Raw genomic sequence first — 22553 nt, 5'->3', positions numbered from 1 at the left:
TTTTTTTCCCTTGACCTCAAAGTGAGTCTCCCTCCTAGAAAGCACATATTTTGGAGTTTTCTAGCACCTCAGAATTCCCTTCTTTCCCCCAGAAAAAAAAAAAATAAACAAAACCAATCATAATGTTTTTTTGACAAAAGTTGCTTGTACTTGAACCTTTATTCCCATCAATATCCCTTGAAGCAATCAATTGACTAGATGGACTACCTGACCTCATAATCTTTCACCTCTAACTTTCTGTGGTTCCATCTCAAACAAAACTTCTTGTTTTGCATTAGCTTTAGGTCTTGGGAATTGCTGGTTTTGTAAAGCTGCCAGCTGCAGAATAAGGGTGTCTCCCCTTTTTTGTCCTTGGACAGGATGGAAAGCAGTTCTTAAAAGATTGGAATGTTCTGCTTTCAGCATAACTGTACTTTCACTAAGCTGATGAAAAGTTGCTCATAAAGGCTGTCCTGGTTGTAAGAACATAGTTTAGCTGTAGCTGAAACTTCTGGTGACTTGTTAGGGACAAAACAGGTACCACAAAGAAACGTTTGTAATACATGTTATGTCTTTGTTTATAATACAGAATTTAATGGAGACAATGACTGAGAAAACTGATCAACAGTCTTCAGTAGCAGAGCTTCAAGAAAAAATTGGTATCTTTCTCACTTTTTTCATGTTGTATAAATGGTCTGGCTTCTTTGGATATGTACCTCTTCTTTCTTTGCATGATTGTCCTGTATTTCCACAAGTCGAGGAAGATGAGGAAATGGATATTAACGCATCTTCCTACAGTATTCCTTCCACTGGGTATTTGAAATGTTAGCAATTTTAACTTAGATATGGTTTGGTAGTTTTTAAGGCTTTTTCTTCCTCTGTACATCTGTCTATAAACAGTGTAGTGGTTTTAATCTTTATTTTTTAATGTGGGAAATTTATCAGTAAGAATCCCTGAGGCTACCAGAAGGAAAGGGAAGCAACACTGCCAAAACTTCTATTGCTTTATTGCAGTTACCCCAACAAAAAAGCAGGAAAATGCTTCTGAGTTGTTATATTTATGTAGAAGTAGACAGGAGTATCAATTTTAACTGTGACGGACGCTTCTGAAATGGGGAAAAATTGTCCAAGGAAAGATTGCCTCTAAGTTCTCTGTGTGTCTGGATGTTTTAGCTTCAAATTAAATGCTTGACTGAATGAAACACTTGGGCATCTCCCCCTGCTTTATATTTTGTTTGGTTTTAAAGTCATGCTGATGTTTGTGTTCTAATTGAATTTTGTTTAATTTTATTTCTTGGGAAAAAATGGAAAAGTGTCATTTTAAATTTTCTTATATATTTCTTCTAAGGGATGCTTGAAAAAGAATCTGCCGAAAAAGGAGAGAAGCTAAATAAAATAAAAGTGGTTGCTGTGAAAGCAAAGAAAGAATTAGATGCCAGCCGAAAAGAGGTACCCTGACTACTTCCTAATATGAATAAGATTCTGCATGGAGGGCTTTGTTTTAATGACACACTCTTCTTTTTAATAAGATGCAGACTCTGAAGGAAGAGTTGGAGTTGGTTCGATCAGAAAAAGATCAATTGTCTGCTTCAATGAAAGATGTAATTCAAGGAGCTGAAAGCTATAAGGTAAGAATAGTGCTACATTCACAAAAGACAGTAAACTGTCAGAAAATACTTTGGGTTTGAAGCCTAGCCTGGATATATGTTGCTATTTATTTGCACAGTTATGTTTGGCAAAAGAAATTATGTCAGTGCAGTTGAATACCAGAATCAAGAAATGTAAGGTTCTCTTAAGGGAACCATGCAGCTGCTGTCAGAAGAAAATAAGACACTTCCATTCTACTGGAATGCTATTTTAACCCTTTTGAATCTAGCAACATACATATCAAGCAATATGCTGCTAGGCAAAACATAAATCCCCGTGAATTCGGAAAAGTGTGTAAAATTGAAGATCAGTTTGAAAATCCTTAAATGATAAAGACAAACTTGTAATTTCCTGGGAGCAAGTCTTCTTGGAGCACATTTCTGGACACATGAAGCAGAAGCAGGTGACAAGTCAGCATTGCTTCCCCAAGAGTAAGCTGTTCCCTGTAAGACTTAGGAGGAGAAGCTGAGGGAACTGAGGTTATGTAGTCTGGAGAAGAGTAGGCTTGGGGGAGGCTTATCGCTCTCTCCAAACACCTGAAAGGAGGATGTAGTCAGGTGGGGATCAGTCTTTTCCCTCAAGCAACAAGATAGGACAGAGGGAAGTGTCCTTAAGTTCTTCCAGGGGAGGTTTAGATTGGATATTAGGAGCAGTTTCTGTACAAGAAGGGTGCTTGAGCTTTAGAGCAGGGAAGCAATGGAATCACGATCCCTGGTGGTATTTAAAGTATAATAAGTAAACACAGCAAGCACTTTATATGCAAGAATATAAACATGGCACTTAAGGACATATGTTAGTGGTGGATTTGGCAGTTGGATTCAGTGATCTTAAAGAATCATCTAAATGATTCTTTGACATCATCGAGAGCCTTACCTCCTCTCTTGTCCATCCTTCTCCCCCCAAACACAAGAAAGACATTGATAACTTGAAGAGATTTCAGTGGAGGGATGACCAGGGTGGTCAAGAGACTGGAATAAGTGAGAGGAAGTTGCTCAGGCTGGAGAAAACTTCGAAGGAACCTGACAGGAGTCTTCCAGTACCTACAAAGACATTATGAAGGGAAGAAAGTCAGGTTATTCATGGTGGTGCAAGATAAGACAGTAGTCCTCAATTGAAGGGAGAGATTCCAACTGGAGACATGAATAAATATTTTTATGTTATGAGAATGGTCAAGCTTTTGAATAGGTTGCCTAGTGGAGTAGCCATCTCCATTTTTGGAGGTCCTTGGAAAGACACGATTGGACAAAGCTCTGAGCAACCTGGTCTCATCTCACTGCTGACCTTATTTTAAGCAGGAGGGTGACACCTGCTGATCTGTTTTCCAACCTGAATTATTCTAGATTGTCATGAACTGAAAGGGGTTTCTCCCAGAGCCTGTAATGGAATGATAGCTTTAATTTCATTCTGATATTTCTGACATTGCAGTAAGACAGCTCATATAATGAAATACTAGGTAAGCACACCTCAGAGGTATAGAATGTGCTTATGCAATACATCTTGTAAAAAATTATGCCTTTGTGTTTGTATGTGTTAAGAATCTTTTGATGGAATACGACAAGCAAGGAGAGCAGCTGGATTCTGAAAAAGGCAGAGCAAATAATCTTGAACGTCAGATAGATGACCTCACAAGACAGCTACAGGTGTCATCTGAGCAGGTCAGTTCTGTATGTGGGTCTGATCTATTGATAAGTATCATTAAAATTCATTCTGTCTATTGGGTGCAAGTCCTAATCATGTGATTGTTACTATAGTTTTATAACCTAAGTGTGTTTTAGATAGTGACTTGAAATTCAGAGTGGTTTGTTTGTTCCGTTTCCACATCTTACCTGGGCCATGACAAAGATAAATATATCTACGTCTGACTTTGTCGATAGAAAGAGTTTAATTTATCCCAGGTCAACTCACTGAAAAGAGCAGATCATCTCTGGCTTGATTTTGGACCTACAGCTCTGCTGCAAGTATCAGATTTGCACTGTTTCTCTGACTGCACACCTACACTTCTCGTTAAGTGCAGTAACCTTTAACTGAGACATTTTTTCTTCTATTTCTTCAACAAAATGTGGCTTTGGGGGTTTTTAATTTGTTTTGTTTAATCAACAGAGTGTTTAAATATACTAAATAAATTATGGATTTTGCATTTTTCACAAGGATGAGACTTTAGGATGCATTGTAGAGTACTGTAGTGGCATTCAGAAGAGTCTTAGATAGTAATTAAGAGGCTGTGAGACACATTTTTGCAAAGCTCACTGCAATGGGTTTGGTATTTAGGATTTAAATTCCCAGGCCCCATACACTGAAATTCACCTAGGCCACTGTTTCCTTATAAACACAAGCCAGTAGTCAATAGCATAGGAAGAAATAAGAAATAATAGTATATATTCTGCTGATTATGTAGGCTTTGCATTTTTCAAGTTAGTTATAAAGAATTTGTAAATAAAACGCTGTTTAGGTAGTTGACATCTTTCACTTATACTTCATTCTTAGTAGGCAAAATAAAGACTAGCATACATCATTGAAAATGTCAAAATGAAATCTGTTAAAGTCATTGCAAAAGTGTGCCTGATGCAGTAGAGTTCTTACTATGTACTGGTGGAAGATTTGGTGGTTCAGTCAAAGCTTGCAGTTCTGCCTTTTTTAGGAGTTAATAGTATGATCATTTGTTTATAAATACAGGCAGCTGTATTTGGAGTGTGCCAATAGGTATTGAAATACTGTATTGTTGCAAGGGGAAGGTGATCATGCAGAAAGCATAAGTTTTTGAGTATTTTTTTCAGATTTCTTTTGATTTTTGCCATTTTACAGAAAGCTGGGCAAATTAACTGAAACAAATAACCAAAATGTGCTTGTGGCTTTAATTTTACCTGTTTATTTATCTGGATTAACAGAATTAAGCTGGACAAAACTCATCTGTAGAAGTGTTGTTTGTAAGGGATTTGGATAGAAATCAGTGTTGGGTATTCTTTTAAATACAGAAAATATTTTATCTGTTAACATTGCACATAAATTCAGCTTCTGTTTTTATCATTCCACTGTGCTAATTTCAGCATGATCAGTTGCGCTCTGCTAATGAAGACCTCCTGGCTCGTGTTGAAACACTGCAAAATAATGCTAAGCTGCTGGAAACTCAGATACTGGAGATACAAAGAGCCAAAGCAAAGGCTGACAAAGAACTAGAAGCTGAAAAGCTTCTAAGAGAGCAGAAAACAAAGGTAGTACTTCATAGAGATGGTGAATGGGCTGAAGCATTACTTTCACTGGATGCGATTTCTGTTAGACCTTTGTAAACTGTGTTTGTATCTATACTAGGTTCTGCACTTTCCCTCCGTCTTACTTGACTTCTTTGAAAACTTGGTCTGTTCACTGAAAGAACTTTACAAGGTTGTCAGTTCAGGTTAGGGGTATTTACACAGAATGTGAAAACCACTTCATAGTATTGTTGGTTTTTCTCTGGTTCACAGTGATTTCCTAAGAAAGGAATCAACTATCTTTGTACAACGCAAGTGAGTGTGCGTGTGTATGTGTCTAAGTATAGAAAGATGTTGGCATCTATTTTGAAAGTGGACTGCATAATTAACAACTGCTTAAATTTCAGGAACATAATGGTGCTCTCCGAGAAATGGAGGAGCTTCAGATGCAACTTCAAAAGGAAAAGAAACATCTGCAGAAAACTATGCAAGAACTAGAGCTGGCCAGAAAGGTAGAGTTGCTATCCACGTTAGCGCTTCATGGATTACCAAAGATTTTGGCCCATCTGGCTGTGTTGAATGCCTCCCTTTCTGTTCTGAGGATTTTAAAGCTGGAGGCTTGCAAAATGGAGAATGTGAGGGGTTTTGCCCCTGGTTGTGTGCTTGGAGAGCTGAAATATACTTTTGGAATTGGTTTTGGTCTTATTTTTTGTTTGTTAAACTTGGGTTATGTGGCCTTTCATGAGTAGAAACAGGAATAGAATTCAGATGTCTGGAGTACATGTATAGTGCACTGTTAAGAAATTGCCTTGCTTGTAAGGACTGAAGATGACAAAAACTAATACATACAAAATAGCTACTGATAAAACTAGCGACAGGTTTTTCAAAGCTTTTGATTCTGTTTGAAAACAGATTATTTACTGAGGATATGGAAACCCAGTGGATGGGTAATATTTGTGGATATGGATAGAGACAAAATCTTTGTCTGATGGGCAATATAATTTTTTAGAGAATTACAAAAGTCTTAGCAGGCAAGGCAAATTGTAAGCTCTAACTTCATTTTGTATACCTTGCAGGATGCTCAAAAGAGTACACTGATGGATATGGAAATAGCTGATTATGAAAGGCTAGTAAAAGAACTTAATCAGAAGATTACTGATAAAGACAGCAGAATAGAAGATCTGGAGCAGGAAACAGGGATTCAGAAACAGAAACAAGAGACCCTACAGGAAGAAATACGTGAGTAAGCTATAAACAGAAGAGTCACTATGGTATAGTTAGCAGTGGTAAAAGATACAAAAGAAATAACTTCTTAAGTCAGCAAGCGAGGGTAAGCTTTTCAGGGAATACGAAACAGTTGCATTAGGAAAGCAATTTTGTCTTTGACTGATAACCTTTACTAGGTTATCAATCACCTAATCCAGTGTTCAGCACTTAAAAGCCAATTTACCTGCCTGTCATATTGTGTTTATTACCTGATAAAGTTATTCATAAGTTCTAAATATTGGTGACTGACAAGTCACCATTCATTCAGATATACCACACTCATAAAAATTTACTGATTACCATGTGAAAATTCCATTTCTTCCTATGCTCAAGTGTAAATCTTGAAAACATTTCATTTATTTTACCTTTGTGATAACTTAAGAAAAGTTTACTAAAGTTACTGTAAGCTACTTGTTCGCAGCTCTTAAGGAATCTGTTGTAATTTTTAAAATATTTTCCAGCATTTTTAAGGAATTATAAGAGGGGAAGTTTTCTTTGCATATAATTGTTTTTCTCTGCATTAGAGTCACTTCAGTCAACTATGCAACAGGATGAGGAAAGAAATGCCAAGATAAAACAACTCCTGATGAAAACCAAAAAAGAACTGGCTGATTCAAAACAAGCTGTAAGTCCATAGACTAATGACTGTGTATTCTATTTTTAAACTAGATTTTAAAAAACAGCTGGTAGCGGAATTTTTAGGTTACTGAGGTTTGGAGGTTTTTTTTTTTTTAATCTCCACGTAATTTTATCTTGCAGGAAAATGACCATCTAATGTTGCAGGCATCACTGAAAGGGGAACTGGAAGCCAGTCAACAGCAAGTGGAAGCCTATAAGGCAAGAAAATTCACTTTTTGTTAGTACAAGTTTTCTCATTTAAGTAGTAAAGGTGTGATTTGTCCTGGGCACAGGGAATATAGGCTGAAGAATAAAGAGGTGCTACTTTTACTTTTAGGTTACTGGTTCTTTTTCTTAAATGAGTTTTGTCTGTTTGCTGCTTTCCCCAAATATTTTTTCCTATGATTTTCTTTAAGTGAATGTACCCTTTTTCCTCTTTCCCTTTCCACCAAAGGAGAGGACTGTGGAGTTTGAAGCTTGTAACTGGAAAATTTTTTAATGTTTCTTTCAAAATGGAAGTTGTTCAGTTTAAAAACAGAAGAGCACAACACTGTCAGCAAAAATCTTAAGTGTTGTCTATCTGTATACGGAATAGAAATGTATTGGAATGCAATAAAAGAAGCAGGGAAGGGAGAGAGGTTGGCTTTCTTAAATGCTGCCACCCCAGCATTGTAATATCTTCAATTCTCTCTTTAAGCAGCATCACTTTTTAAAAATTATTACATGGTAACCCATGTCTATTTTTTAATTCTATTTTTATTGGATTTTAAGTTTGTATTCACCAGTTCTGTGCAGGAATTACTGTAGTAGAGTCCTAGGTTCTCAGTGGCATGTTTCCTTGGAGAAGTAAGAAAAGTTTTCATGATTGTCAAGTTTTCAACTGACTTTTTCAGATTCAAGTGGCTGTACTGACATCAGAAAAGCATAAAGTCCAGGAACAACTGCGAACGTCTTCAGAGCAGCACCAGCGTACGATGAGTGCTTGCCAGCAAAAAATTGCAGCCCTGCAAGAAGAGTGCAGAGCAGCCCAGGTATTCCAGTGGAAGAAGTAATCTTAGAGGCTTAAGAAGGGAGATTACTTGCACTCTTTGCTTCCTCAAAAATATTTTGCAGATTTTTCACTCTTCTCTTTTTGCCTGTCAAGAATTGCAAATTACCCCCGTAACTGAGTGGTGGTATAAAGGGCAAGCCAGACTGTCCTGGTTGACGTGTATCACTTGGGGTGAAACAGCTGGACTTGCATACTGCTATTTACAGTAGGGAAAAAAATTGTGGTAGTGGGGAGCCAGGGTTTATTTAAGATGATCAGTAAATATACACTCAGGGAAAAGAAAATTCTTTAAAGAAAATAGCACAAACAAAAAAAAAAGAAAAGGACTGTAACTTGCTTCATATGAAACCAATTAACACAGATACCACTTTAAAGAAAAAAAGCTGTGAAAAATATATTTGCTAGCACCTTTTAATATGCTGAAATATGAGCAGCTTCTTAATTGGCAGCTGAATTACATGGAAAACTGACACTGTTGCTGAAGTTTATTATTGTTTCTGGGATTTTTTTTGCTCATATAACACTGTTAGATGGTCCTGGAATGCAGTGTTTGCATTGGAGACAAACGGATTCAAAATATAGTTAGGACTGTTATGTTCAAACCACCTTTATGGGGATTACTGCACTACTCTATGGCCACTGTTGTATGGTCGGTGTGCATCCTGCAGGTAAACAACAGCTGAATGCAGCTTCTCAAAAAAGCTTCTACATTTTAAAAAGCTGAACTGAAATGGCCAACTTTGTGATTGCTGCTACAGGAGGTTTGCCTTAGTTGTGCTGGTACACATAGATCATGGTTTTACAAATGTACTCTTTGTACCTGGATGCTTACAATACCTGTCTGTGGTGGTTTGCTCTGTGATGCTGTGAAATCAGCAAGGTTGTAGATCTTCCATTCTGGCATGGCTTGAACCTCTTGGAGGATTAGCTTTCCTATTTAGATGCCTTACATATGGAAAATAGATACTATTACAAGGTTATTAGCAAAGGAAAATTCTCTCTTAAGAAAATGTGGACACCAAAGCAGAAAACAGAAGTCATGCTGACATTTAAGGCTGTGTACCTGAGGACTTAGGAATATTTACACAGTTTGTCAGGAAGAAAAGCAATGGATTAATGTAAAGAAAATGGCTACAAAATGTACAGACTCTGAAAATCTGGACTAGTGGCTAATCAGAGTCAGTTCTGTAGAATTTCAGTCACCAGTTCAGCTGAAGGGAAAGTTTCCAAAATCCTCCTCTTGGAGATGAAAGCATTTTAGATACCTGTAAATGGAAGTGACTAATGAATCCATGAGCTTGTCCTAAGATCCAAGAAAGAAAGCCTGTGTCAGTGCTGGGTGGTTTTTTTTTTTGTTGTTGTTTTTTTTTTTGTTTTTTGTTTGGTTTGGTTTGGTTTGGTTTTTGGGTGTTGTTTTTTTGTTTTTGTTTTGGAGAGGAATATGCAACGTGAGTACTGGAAGGGTGGCAGTAATCTTTGCTGCATAGTGTACAGTCAAGAATGAAGCTACTGTGATGTGAGGCAGTTTTCTATATGTCCACAGAAATTCAGGCAACAGCTGAATTTAGAAGAAAAGACAGACCAAACGCCTTTACAGTCAACTAGAATATTATATCTGGTGCTGTGTAATACCATTGAAAGACTGACATAACTCCTCAGAATTATGCATAACTTTATGGCACATTAGAATTTTTGTCACCCTTGAAGTATTGGAGAGAAACAGAATTATACATCTTTTTGTATTTTCTGTCATCTTTGCCTTCATTTAAAGCCGTTCATAAATCTTCTGGCTTATGAATCTCTCAGTTTAATGCAGTTTTTGAATTTTCAAGTATTCTTTCTCTTCTTTAATACTGGTATGTTGAAAATCAGTGTCTCAAGTTTCACATTATATGATACTCAGTTAAAATCTAAAGAAACATTATCTGTTATGGTGGTTGCTGTTTTAATTACCTATTTTAAAGAAGGAAATGCAGCAGATGGTTTTAATTTTTTTCAGTGTAAGATGCATTTCATTATAGAGAAATAAGGGAGCAATAGTCAATGGTATAACTTACAGGTTTCTTTTCTGTGTGATAGGCTGAACAAGCATCTGTTACATCTGAATTTGAGAGCTACAAAGTCCGTGTTCATAATGTTCTAAAACAGCAAAAGAATAAATCTACTGCTCAGACAGAATCTGAAGGAGCCAAACAAGAAAGGTAAAATTAACATTTTTACTTGATCTGTAATCTGACTGTGGCACTGTCTAGCTGAACAGAAGAAATACTATCAGTTCCTACTGTTGTGGTGCTCTATTAGTTTCTAATAGCTGGATTTGTCTTTTTAACCTTTTTTTTGTGTAGATCACCTATTGTTACAGTTGGAAGGAGAAGTAAGCTCTTAGGAATTTTTTCATGACTCTCATGAGCAGAAGTTAGCTTGCACATTCTGTGTAGTCTTGACACGTCATTTTCTCTCATGTGAAGTAGCCAAGTGCCATTTAAAGATTGGTTCAGTTCAGCTGAGCTCACTTTGAACTTTTTCAGGAGTGAGTGGTTAAGTGTAGGTAAAGCTCTGGATGCCAATTCAGTCATCAATTACTGCAGATTTATGAAATCCATATGAGGAAAGACTTGGAAGGAAAGAGTGACACTACCAAAAGTTCCCTGAAAATCCTTTAAGTATAGTCATAAGCCAGGTGAATTCAGATTCGCTTTAGAAAATGTCTCAACTCACTGCAAAAGTCAATCAGTTTCTGCAAGTTATTTTTATTAGCCATTGACGACTGCCCTAGGTGACGGACCGGGCGTTTATGGTGAAATGCCAGGATTCGTTTCTGACGTGGGCCCTCAGTCGGTACCGGCAATTGCTGCCAACATCCACCAGAGGGCGACTTGTGCCTTGTTAGAGGACTTGGGTTTAGGGCTGGTTTGGGGTTTTTGAAACATTCTTGCTTTTGAAGCAAACAAACTGTTAGAGTTGCATTTCTTTGTCTGTCCTTTATGCAGAATTTTAAGAATTTCTGGTATTGTTAATTTTTTTTTAGAGAGAACCATCTTGGAAACATTGGATAAGCAATAAACAGATGACAAATGGTTCCCAAAGAAATTATTTACAAGTGTTAACACTAAGGATTAGTGAGATACACAGTTCATGAGATAATGGAGGTGTCTGCATATATAAACACAGAAATCAATAAAAAAAGAATGTGTGTGACTTAAGATTTTTTCTTCCTGGTATTTCTGATTTTGAATTGTTTCTGACCAACTGAGTTTATCTGTTATGGACTTGATGTTGCTTTCTAGTAATTTGCTCAAAATCTACTCCAGCCATTTGTCCCCTGTATTTGGTCTTATTGAACTGATGTGCATTTACTAAACAAACGAGAAAAAAGCCTCACCACTTTAAAGAAGAAAATTTTTCTCCCATCTAATTCCCATATATTATTTTCCTTCTGTCTTGTTCCTCCTTGAAGTAGAAAGTGCTATCAGTCATGCTTCCTACCCCAATAGTTGCATTCCCAGCAGTTCAGATGGGATGTGGCAAACCTGTTTCTATCTATGTTGAAACGGAATCTGATTGCTTCTGCTGTAGCTTATTCTAAGATTATTTTGGTCTTAGTGCGGTGTTGATTAATAAATGCGCAAATTGGATCAGCTGTCCACAATGTAGTGGATATGATATAGGTTCTGAAACAATGTTATTATTTTAAATGCATGTTGTATATTTCTTTTTCTTCCATGTGCAGGGAACAGTTGGAAATGGTGATAGATCAACTTAAAGTTAAACTGCAAGATGCTCAGCATAATTCACAGATGAATGCATCTGAACTCCAGGCATTGCAGTCTGAACATGACACCCTGCTGGAAAGACACAATAAGATGCTGCAAGAAACTGTTGCAAAAGAAGCAGAACTCCGTGAAAAGTATGGTCTGCTGATGAATAGATATGGATATTTTATTTTGTTTGAATTTTAAGATCCTAGTATGTGGAAGCCTATAACTGTACTTCACAAAGAAAAAACACGTTGTTGAGAAAGTTAAAGGAATTTCAAAAGGATTGTTTGCTATTTTTCACAAGCCATCAGAAGCTTCCACAATGACAGTGAAATAGTAGCTGATAGGGGAACTTGAGATTTCTGCAAAACACCTACCCTTAACTATCAGATCTAAAAATTAATATTTTTTAAGCACACTGACTATTTTTAAGTCTAATGCCCAGCAGCACATTTGTGTTGTACCACTCTACTAAATTTTATGGATGTTTCCTATTAAAAAAAATAAGATAGTTATATGGAAAGCAAACAAGTTCACTGACAGAGTATCCAGTTCTTGTCCACCAAGTGCCTTTCTTACAGAAAGTACTGTATTTTAAGTTTGTGCTTGCCAGAGCCTTAATTTGCCTTATTTTTCTTTCAAAATGAAGGGAATCCGTTTAATCTGTATCACTCCTTGTAAAGTCACATGAGTGCCTAATACTTGAGCTCCACAAAAAGTCTATCATTGTCTTTTCTTTAGGGTACAAAGATATTCACATGAAGAATTAATTAGAAATTACTGATTGACTGTTGACTTCTTGTCACTGTCTTTGTACAGTTTTATCTGTTCCTGATAGCTACATAATGATTCACTGTAGTCAACCAAATTATGTTCTGCATTTTTCTGGAAAGAACCTATTCCACAGTAGGTTATCTTTATACCTAAACACTGGTCTTTTCTGCTCGGGCTCTGTTTAAGTCTGTATGCTTATAAGGGTGAGTCCTGGGCTTAGTTTTTCCATAAAAACTTGTGACTTTATTTATTTATTATATTATAATATATCATGTCTATATTATATATTATTATTTATTTAATGTATTTAATTGCTTGTGAGAATTTTGGTGTGCTTCTGGAGTCCCTTCAAACCAAGTACACCTGATGAGTTACTGACATTTTTCTTGCTAACAGCTACACTATTGTTCACTGAAAGTTGAGGTTTAAAAAAAATAAACTTACCTTCTTAGAAAGGTAAGTTTTAGAAGTCCCAAGTAAGTGCTTTATAAATAAATGTTATAGGAAGTGGAGTATAAGTGACAGGCCCTGTATGATACTATAAACAGTCATGATGCAGTTTTAGAATTTAAGAATGTTTAGACCACAGTGTCTCTTAAATCTTTTGTTATTTCCCAAAGATGTCTGAATATTTTGTTCTGAAATAGAAGTTGAGTTTATATAGCACAGTACATTCATATAATAAGTAATTTGGAGCTTTTTCAGTCTCAGATTTTCCCTGTAAAAAGAGGACTTTAAATGAAAAAATGTTGCACACATAGTCATTCTAAGATAATCATACACATGAAAATTAAAAGCTGCCTCAGACTGTAAAAATTTTGAAATGTAAAACTTAGTGTTTTGCTGCTTGTGTCTTACTGTTTGTGCATGCACTGTTTTCAGACTCTGCACGATACAGTCTGAGAACATGGTCATCAAAACAGAACATGCCCAGGCGTTGAGTCAGCTGACAGCCCAGAATGAAGCTCTCCGGAACAATTTCAGAGATCAGGTCAGGAACCTGCAAGAAGAGCACAGGAAGACAGTAGAGACACTTCAGCAGCAACTCTCCAGAGTAGAAGCTCAGCTCTTCCAACTCAAGAGTGAACCAAGCACTAGAGGTAACTTCCAGGCAGAATGCCAGGTTTCCACGGGTTACTTAGAGATTTGTGTACCTCAGACTGAAGCTAAAATGTGCTTACAGTGTTTGATTCTGTAAAATCACCAGCGACTTGTTCTGGGAAATCTGCAGCATGCTGTATCAGTCCACAGATAACAAGTCAGGAATACATCTTTTTATTATTTACTGTTGCTTCAGAATCCTAGAGTCCTTGAATACATCCAGAGGAGGGCAACAAAAGTGGTGGAAGTACTGTCCTATGAGGTGCAGCTGAGGACTCTGGGTTGGTCTGGTTTGGAGGAAAGCAGGCTGAGGGCAACTTCATGGCTGTCTTACAGATTCCTGAGTGGGGGAAGTGAGGAGGGAAGTGCTGACCTCTTCTCCCTGGTATTCACTTACAGGACATGTGGGATTGGTTCAGAGCTGCCGTGGGATGGTTCAGACTGGACATTAGGAAGCGTTTTCTTACTGAGAGGGTGGTCATACACTGGAACAGGCTTCCCATTGAAGTGATTGATGCCCCAAACCTGTCAGTAATTTAAGAGGCATTTGGACAATGTCCTTGATAATATTTTAACTTTTGATCAGCATTGAAGTGGTCAGGCAGGTGGACTAGATACCTGTTTTCGGTCACTTCCAACTGGAACTATTCTGTTCTAGAATCTGCACCACTGATACCTATTCTGCAGCATCTGCAATATCAGACAGATGGAGGGAAATTACTTTGTAAATATTTGGTGTTCTTCTTATCATGTTGTCTCAGGTTTTGGAGCATGCTGGACATCTGCCCCAAGTATGAAGTGTAAAGCTAAAGTGTATTAGAAGCTTTTTTAAGAATGTTTGTTATTTATATACATGCTATTTATTATACTTGCTATTTGATCCTTCTTCCAATTTAAGATTTTACTGTCTTCAATCTCAAGTGCTATTTTGAGATCTGTAAAGTTTCCAATCAGGATGTAGTTGGACATATGCCAAGCAGCAGTAACAGTTTAAGAAGTTGCTCTGTTATTAATGAAGTAGAAGGATAATGCACACAGTAATAAAACAGAAGAATTTACACCTCCCACAAGACTGATTGAAACAAAAGCAAAATATTTTGCATTAAAGGTATTTGTTACTCTTACCATAGCTAAAACACATCTTCCGGGAGATGTACACGAGGGTTTCACAGTTACTGAAATAAAAATTGCCAATCAAGTTTGGGTTTAGAACCAGACTTTGATTGGAATGGCCATTTGGAGGTGTAAGGCTGTATTTTGCTGTTATAAATGTTATATGCATATTTGGTTATTTCTTTTGGCTTCACCTTCCCCAGCATTTTGAAGACTGTTTCATATACCACTCACAATCTGAGACAGTCACACCTAGCAAATAGCCCTCCCAATTTAACTGTGATATGAACATCAGTAAGTATCTTTCAGGTGTAGCTGTTTCAAATCTGGCAACTAAGAACTTGAGAGAGCGGCGGAACACTGACCTTCCTGTGCTCGATGTGCACACTGTGGCTAGGGAAGAGGGAGAAGGTATGGAAACAACAGACACAGAGTCTGTGACCTCAGCCAGCACCTATGTTCAATCCTTGGAGCAACTGCTGAACTCACCAGAAGCAAAGCCTGGTAGGTAGAACGTGGCTTTCAGAAGTGCTTGCCTACATAGGTTGCAGAAGTTCATGCCCTCAAAATATTTTAGAGCGTTGTGTTTTCATGCTTTTAGGTGCAAGACACAAGTCTAGTCAAGTGCCACTGAGTTTACACTGTCCTGAGCTTTTGTAGGAGTTTTGTCATTGATTAAGGACTTACAGTATTACATTTCGACAGGTTTTAGTGATTTATAGATGTCATATTTCTGAGCTTTTAAAGTGAAAATACAGGGTGATCAAGTCAGTGAATAGTTACAGAAATTTTTGTATTCTGGATTAAGTCTCTACTAGGGACAGTTAAGTGCTGATTTAACCCTGTTAGTGAAAGGATAAAATTTCTGTTTATCTTAATGAGGCTTATTAGAACAGTACTTTATTCATAAGTTTTTTTTCTAGGAAAGGGAAATCCAGCATGAAAAAGAATGTTTTAGGAGTCCCCAAAAATCAGAAAAATACATGGTATTATATAATCCTGTTTTTAAAGTCTACTGAACACTACATGGAGAAATGTTACAAATCTCCATTTATGGATAGGAAACAAGGAATAAGATAAAACCAGGTATCTTGAGGTACTCTAGGACTATTTTGCCAGCCCCATTCTAATATATAAACAGAAATAGACCAGAAAATAAGCATGCAGCAACAGCATTGATGCCTGTTAAGTCTGCACTCTGACTTTGCATGAATTCTGGTCATAAGAAAGTACATTAATCAAGTCCTGATGTTAAGTGAGTATGAAGTAGATGCAAGTACTTTTTCCTTCTCTTAGTTTTCTTTTCTAATTAATTGCAGAACCATCTCAGTGGCAAGCAGATCTCACCAAGGATGAACTGATTCAGAAACTAAACACAACAACTAAGAGTGCTGATCACTTGAATGAATTGCTTCGTGAATCAGAAGCAACCAATGCAATCCTAATGGAACAAATAAAGGTTAGCAGACACACAAGAGATGTGAGGACCTCTAATTTCCATGGTCTATTTCTTAGACCAAATATCTTTCAAAAAATCCCAGTCTATAAAATGTTGGTGATGTAAAACTTATTTTGGGAGGGGCTTTTATTCCACAAGTCTAATTAGTGCTTCCAGAGTATACTGCAGTTTTTTGGGCTTTTTCCCACCACAGTTTCTAGTTGGCTGAGGAGAAGGGGGAGAGGAGTGTAGGAGTAAAAGCTTCTACAAAAAAAACTTCAGGAGCTGGGAAGTTGAATGTTTATTAAAGGGTCTGTACTATTTTCACATAGATAAAAGTAGTAAATCCCAATGGAAGCATTGTCTGGTTTCTTTTTCTGTTTTAGCTGTCTTAAGTTAAAAGATGACACGTGAACTAATCTATGAGTGAGCTTTCTGAAGACATTTCTAAATGTACTAAGCTTTCTTTTCTAAAATGCTTTTAAATTAATATAATCAGATTTCTGAGTTATTTAACTGTTCCACTGTTACTACTCTTCTATCACTGATATTGTATCTCTATACTGCACAAATTTTATCCAAAAAGGGTATTTTTAGTCAATAACTTATTTCTTACAACATTATCACATATTTAATTTTCACTGAATTTTTGTCCTGAATATGTTGCTAAACATGCATTATTCTTTTTGAAGCAAGCTGCACAATTCATTTTTTAGCTCTTCAAAAGACCTTTGTTCAATTACTCATTAAGTGAGGCAAGCAAGTGAGGCACTTACATATTTTTTCCTCATCTGCAGCTTCTTAAGAATGAAATAAGAAGACTGGAAAGAAATCAAGAGAGAGAAAAGTCTGTGGCTAATCTAGAATACTTGAAGAATGTTCTGTTGCAGTTCATATTTCTGAAATCGGGAAGTGAGAAGGAACGGCTGCTTCCAGTCATAGACACCATGTTGCAACTCAGTCCTGAAGAGAAGGGGAAGCTAGTTGCAATTGCTCAAGGTAGGTGGTGTTTAAAATATTGTCACAAAAGAGAGAAAAAGAAAGGACAAGGATAGTTCTGTGCTGTCTGTTGTGTAGACCTTTGAGAAAAAACAAAACTTAGTATCATAATGCCAATGAATTAGTCATAAAACCATTTTCTTTGTTAGGAAGTTACTATTCAGTTTTCAATAAACAGAAAAAGTACGGTAAAATTGACATAAAATATAATTTCTTCTGACACATTCACATTTTAGGAAGACAATGATAAGATGAAAAATTTAATGTGTTCATGTTTTGAGTAGAGTTAAAAAAATTTTTGTCAAAATAGAGGTTTATATAACTGAATTATTTTCTTTGCAGATGTTCTAAACAGATAACTAAAGTGGTCCTCTCAAGGCAGTACTGCAGATCTAATATTAGTTTCAATATAACACATTTAAAGATATCTTAAAATATGCTCTTTGTTAAAGAAGTAGAGGAGCTAGGGAAGAACATAAAAAGAGGCATTTGCAAGAAATTACCACCGGATTTCTGTGTACAATAATATTCTGTTTCTGCTTCAAATACTCTCAGCATTTTTTCCCTTAAACGCTTTTTAAGGTATTGTTTGTCACTTCTCAATGACAGTAACTGTAGCTTTTTGTACTTCATTAGCAACTGACCTATACTTTATCTTAGAATGAATATAAACAGTAAGCAACACAAGTACATATCAGAACTTAAAACTTGTGAATAAAATCACATTAAAAAGGGAAGTGTTCAAGTATTGCATTCCATGATAGGCTATGCATTTGGAAAAATAAGATGTAAGTTAAGTTCATAGCATGTTGAAGTTGTTCTGGCCCTCTAATGAAGACTGAACGATTTTTCTGGAGAAGGGTGATAAATTACCTTTTTCGGACATTCTTAACTACCCAAAGTAAAGTGGACTTGGTGGTACAATCCATATCTATGTCAGCCCAAGAGTGAATTCCTTTCTCAGCAAGCTTGAGGACAGCATTTGAAAAAGGATAAAGGCAAGGAATGGGGACAAGGATATGCAACCAAATGATGCACTAACATAATAAATGTCTAACATAATATAAAATATGTTTTTTTTCCTCCTTCAGGTGAAGAAGAGAGTACCTCACGGCCTTCTGGGTGGGCTTCGTACCTCCACAGCTGGTCAGGACTTCGATAAAACAGTGGAAACACTGAATCTTTAAAAACATTCCACAACTGCAATACTGAGAAATCTTACTGTAGATCTGTTGGTGTTGTAGCATTGAACTACAGGGTTTTATTTTTGTGTGGTTTTTTTCAGCTTTTTAGGCTCCACTAAGAAAGAAGCCTGCAGTAGCTCTGAAAGATGGTCCTATGTTATGCTCTGGCAGCAGTGAAATATTTTTCTTGTAAATGTTAAAGCTGATAATAAGAACTATGAGAAGCGACAAATTCATTGCAAATAGCTTGGAAACAGAATTTGTCAACCTGTGATAGCTCTTTTGATATCAGTTTAAAAGTTTGACCTTATATTAACTGGAATAACTAGAGTTTAGATTTTAAGCATTTAAAAGTGTTTACAGTTGCTTTCACATATCACTGTCAGCTAGCTAATCTATATGGTTAGTGTTACTCTGCACATTTAAGAAATTTAAAATTATTTCCTCTCTTGTGATGACTACAAAATGTAAGATAATTAAGAAATAGAAAGGGCATTTTCTGCTTTAAAGTTGTTGTTTTTCTTAAATTATTTTGCTTTTGCTGACCATGAAGGCAACAGTTCACAAAATGTAGAGGGTGCAAAAATCTGTATGAAATACAGTGCTTGTCACACCTGGGCATGGTACTGTAGTAGAGATTAATGGCATCTATGGAAGCCTTAGGATACTACTCCAAGACTCAGAGGTCCTAAGTGAGCTGAAGCTTTGTGAGAAAGAGCTTAAGCTAGGGCTTTTTAATCTGAGGTTGGAAGTTTGTGGGAAAGACCAGGAAGAAATGTTCCATTACTGTAGTAATGTGTCTAATTGGATGGCAAGACTACTCATACTGACTTAGTCATAGTGAAGACACTAAAGAGTGAATCTGAGCCCACAGGTCAGACTCCTAACATTAACTTCTGAGAGAAAAGAATGAAGCTTTTGTCAATAGGTGTATTTTTTAAATGTTCCAATGATTGAAGATCTTATTCTCTCCCCTACCTGTGTGTGTGTACATTGTTTGCACAGATATTTGCACAGATGAGATGATCTCCGTTCCAGGTTGCTCAACAGAATGTTACAGGTTTTTCCCAAGAAAAATAAATGTCTACTGTCTCTTCTTCTATTATCAACACAGCACCTCTTTTTACCTTCAGTTGTCTTCTCCCTTATAAAGTCCATAATGCCTTTCACCATCTTCATTTATTTGTAAGGTTTTAAAAAGCATACACATGTGTTTGAATCCTGCTTATGTTTAAACCAGTCTTTCTGTCTTTTTCATTCATATTTTCATATTCTCTGTGTTGTTTTACAGAGAGTCTTCCCCTGGTACGCATACAAATACTAAATAGGGTTCTTCCTTTCCTATCTACATTAGCTCTGAGGAAATGATGCTTGTTCCTTTAATATTGCCTTATTTCAGGCTGAGATTAATCTGAACATATGAACAGCAGAATGGCAGCATGTTAAGAATAAACTGTTCAGTAAGTTTGCTTTTGGTTTAATTTTTTGCTTGTTGTATATATTTCAGTACACAATCAACAAAGCCAATGGGCTTTATTTAGGAATTTTAATTCTTTTCCACTGTCTTAGGCACTTCTATTTTCTTCCCCCCCAATATATATTTTAACTGGAACCTTTATGGTTTATGCTGCTGGGGAAAACATCCTCTGGGGACTTTCAGAACGTAGAACTGATCAACAGTAGTGTGAGGGATGAGTGTTTTAGATGTCTGTAGATAGCAAACAGGAGGCTGTGTTTAGGCTTTCTTGCATTTGCCTTTGGAATGATTTGGACCAGATCTTGGATGCTGGATTCCAACTCCTTATTCAGCTGGATTTGGTTAATGTCACTCAAAAAAATGCCAAAACAGCAACAGGAGAGATTTGAAACATACATAAAAGTAAGTGCTAGTCATCCTCCTGCTGTGATTTTAACAATGGATGCACATGAGTAGAAGGGTATGGTTTTGTCTCAGTTCACACTCCCTTTGCAGCTGACCTGATTTAGTCTCCGCTATTGCTTAAGAGCTGTGACAAGTTCCTCTTAAAATACACATATTTCAGAACTGCAAATTATTGAACATTGTAAGCTGTGAATAAAGGTGTGCAAGTAACATATATCACTGGCTGTATGAAATACCAGTTTATTGACTTCTTTCAAGTCTGAGTTGCATGCTCACTGTTTTTAGTAAAACTTGAGTACCGTACTTATGAATGGAGTGAACAACTTGCATTAATATATATTTTTTTTTACAATGAAAGATAGATATCTTAATTAATGTAAAAATATTTTCATAACTGTTACTGTTTTCTGTTGCTAAGATTGCCAGAACTTACCTATGTGGCAATAAACTGACTGTAAGAAAAGAAAGTTTAACAGACACTTGAGTAAATAGCATAGAAGAACACGAACTGGAAACAGGATTATTTTGCATAGAGAACATTTTATATGTCATATATTTGCATTTTAATGTACAGCATTGTAGCTGTGATTTGCTTTCAAAAAGCAGTTTAAAGTTTTAACTAGTACTGCTGCTTCTTGATATACTGTGGTGCTCTTTTTTGGAAGAGCACTGTGCTGACTTTGCTTTCTGGTTCTTTTTGTTTTCTTTACAGTGCCATACTTACTTGAATTTTTCACAGAAAATATCACCCTTGCCCAAAATGTTTATAAGCTTAGGACTGATTTTTATCTTTTAACATCCTGCCTTCAGTCCAAGCATAAGGAGGGCATAATAATAATAATAATTCTGTTGTCACTATACAAATTATATATTAAGTAAAAACCAAAAATGGGAGTGATTCAGTGTTCCCAAACCTGCACTGTGGCTGAATTTTCAGTTGTCTGACTTAGAAATGGATTATATGTCTTTCGTTTTCCCTTTACCCAGAAGGGAGACTCATCTGTGCAAGCAAAAAGTGCTCCAGCTGAAAAACAGGACGATCAGAGCTTGTCAGGCTGTTGTATAGATGTGGCCAGTTGAAGGAGAGTAAGGTTGCTTTTTTTCTTTCATGACCCTCCTTCCCCAAAGTGTAACTGTGAGAATACAGGGTTCTATTTTTTTCTAAATTTAAATCCTCTTTCATCTATCTCCCTTCATCTATTTGCTGTGATAAGGGATGATCTATCATGAAATTGTGGAGGAATGCCTAAAAATTCTCCTTACTTTGTACTAAGTGACTTTGAAGCCAGATTAAACATACATGCTTCAATTGGCTTATGCCTTAGCTTCACCCAGTGCACCAATACTTCCTAAACTACCTGCTAGTTCTACTATTGTTGGTACTGTGAAAATATCTCCCTTAGAAGCCTTGCAAATGGCAGTCACTACTCACAACCTGAGAAACCAAATGTATGAAGAGATAAAAATATATTTGTTGTAGTAAATTCAGAATTGCTAGTCTGGATAGATAAGTATTTTGTTTGGAAATATGTCTTTGATGGCCTTTTCATGTGGCCATCACTTCAATAAAATTCACCTTTACTCAACAGAGTGCCTTTTCTTTTCCCTGAATGCCTGTTCTTACCTGAGAAAATGCTACTCAGGTGGAAGGTAGAAAACAAGGACTTTCTGCCGTTGTATTGAAGAGATTTTATGGATCTGGTGTAGTATCCACAGCCTCTATTTTGGAAGACAGCTACAGCAATGGATTCTTCTGGGTGAACAGAAAAGAAATTGGTTTGTTATAGAGTTCTTTTAGAAAAAAAAAAAATTGAAAAGCTCATTTATGTGACTTCAAATGTGTTACTAGATTGTCCCCAGCAATCTGACAATATTAGACATGAAGGAGAGGAGGGTTGCAGAAGCTGTTAATGGCCTTATTAGCAGGATTGCATTTAGTGTGTTTGAGTACTACCTACCTTATAAATCAGCACACTTTTCTAATTGCACTCAACTTCGAAATGGCCATAATTACCTCTTCCTTAATACGCTGTGATAATTTTTCCTTATCTGCATAATTGTCCTAGTGCAAAGATTACATGCTCAGTGGATGAAGAGGTGCTTGGTTTGATTTAGCAAGAGTTTGGCGTGTTTATTTTCTTGCCAACCATTTTTCTTAGACCATGCTTATTACACAAATACATGGTCAGAGAGGGGATCATAAGCTGTGAAAAGAAGGCATAATAAATGGATACAAGGGTCAAAAAAGAGAGCCTGATACTACCAGTCAACTTCTAACAGCTTTCACATAAGTTTATATATGCTATGGGGAAGGGAAATAATAATCTGACTACTTTTTAAATGAATTTGATTAAAATCTATCATATTGTGAAAGGATGAGAAGATATATCTTAGATTCAGGAGCTTCCTTCCTTTCCTTCCTGTCCTGTGTTTCTTAGGCTTATTCTGAGAATTCAGGCTGGATTGAATAGTGAAGACTGAGAATAGTAAAACAAGTATGGAAATGAACATCACTTACTGCTCCAACAAATCAGCATGCCTTGGTATTGGCAAATTTG

The 22553-nt window shown here is 36.5% G+C and overlaps 1 protein-coding gene across 2 annotated transcripts in view; it reads left to right on the top strand.

The window, feature by feature from the left end:
• The window catches only part of GCC2 (GRIP and coiled-coil domain containing 2), a 31258-nt gene extending 9677 nt beyond the window's left edge, over positions 1 to 21581 (top strand). Inside the window, exons 7-23 of one of the 2 annotated variants that reach the window (XM_068180276.1) lie at positions 569 to 638; positions 1328 to 1428; positions 1509 to 1607; positions 3162 to 3281; positions 4671 to 4835; positions 5219 to 5323; positions 5888 to 6050; positions 6602 to 6702; positions 6837 to 6914; positions 7589 to 7726; positions 9826 to 9947; positions 11477 to 11653; positions 13161 to 13378; positions 14802 to 14903; positions 15812 to 15951; positions 16728 to 16929; positions 18021 to 21581. In XM_068180276.1, coding sequence (XP_068036377.1) covers positions 569 to 638; positions 1328 to 1428; positions 1509 to 1607; positions 3162 to 3281; positions 4671 to 4835; positions 5219 to 5323; positions 5888 to 6050; positions 6602 to 6702; positions 6837 to 6914; positions 7589 to 7726; positions 9826 to 9947; positions 11477 to 11653; positions 13161 to 13378; positions 14802 to 14903; positions 15812 to 15951; positions 16728 to 16929; positions 18021 to 18091 — 2172 coding nt within the window. In that variant the 3' untranslated portion in view covers positions 18092 to 21581. Of the gene's footprint in view, positions 1 to 568; positions 639 to 1327; positions 1429 to 1508; positions 1608 to 3161; positions 3282 to 4670; positions 4836 to 5218; positions 5324 to 5887; positions 6051 to 6601; positions 6703 to 6836; positions 6915 to 7588; positions 7727 to 9825; positions 9948 to 11476; positions 11654 to 13160; positions 13379 to 14801; positions 14997 to 15811; positions 15952 to 16727; positions 16930 to 18020 lie in introns of both variants that reach the window. The other variant, XM_068180275.1, reaches the window with a different exon arrangement.
• The last annotated feature ends 972 nt before the right edge of the window (positions 21582 to 22553 follow it).

Source organism: Anomalospiza imberbis, chromosome 2 (genome assembly GCF_031753505.1).
Source record: "Anomalospiza imberbis isolate Cuckoo-Finch-1a 21T00152 chromosome 2, ASM3175350v1, whole genome shotgun sequence".
NCBI classification, from domain to species: Eukaryota; Metazoa; Chordata; class Aves; order Passeriformes; family Viduidae; genus Anomalospiza; species Anomalospiza imberbis.
This window is presented reverse-complemented; position numbering and strand designations above follow the sequence as displayed.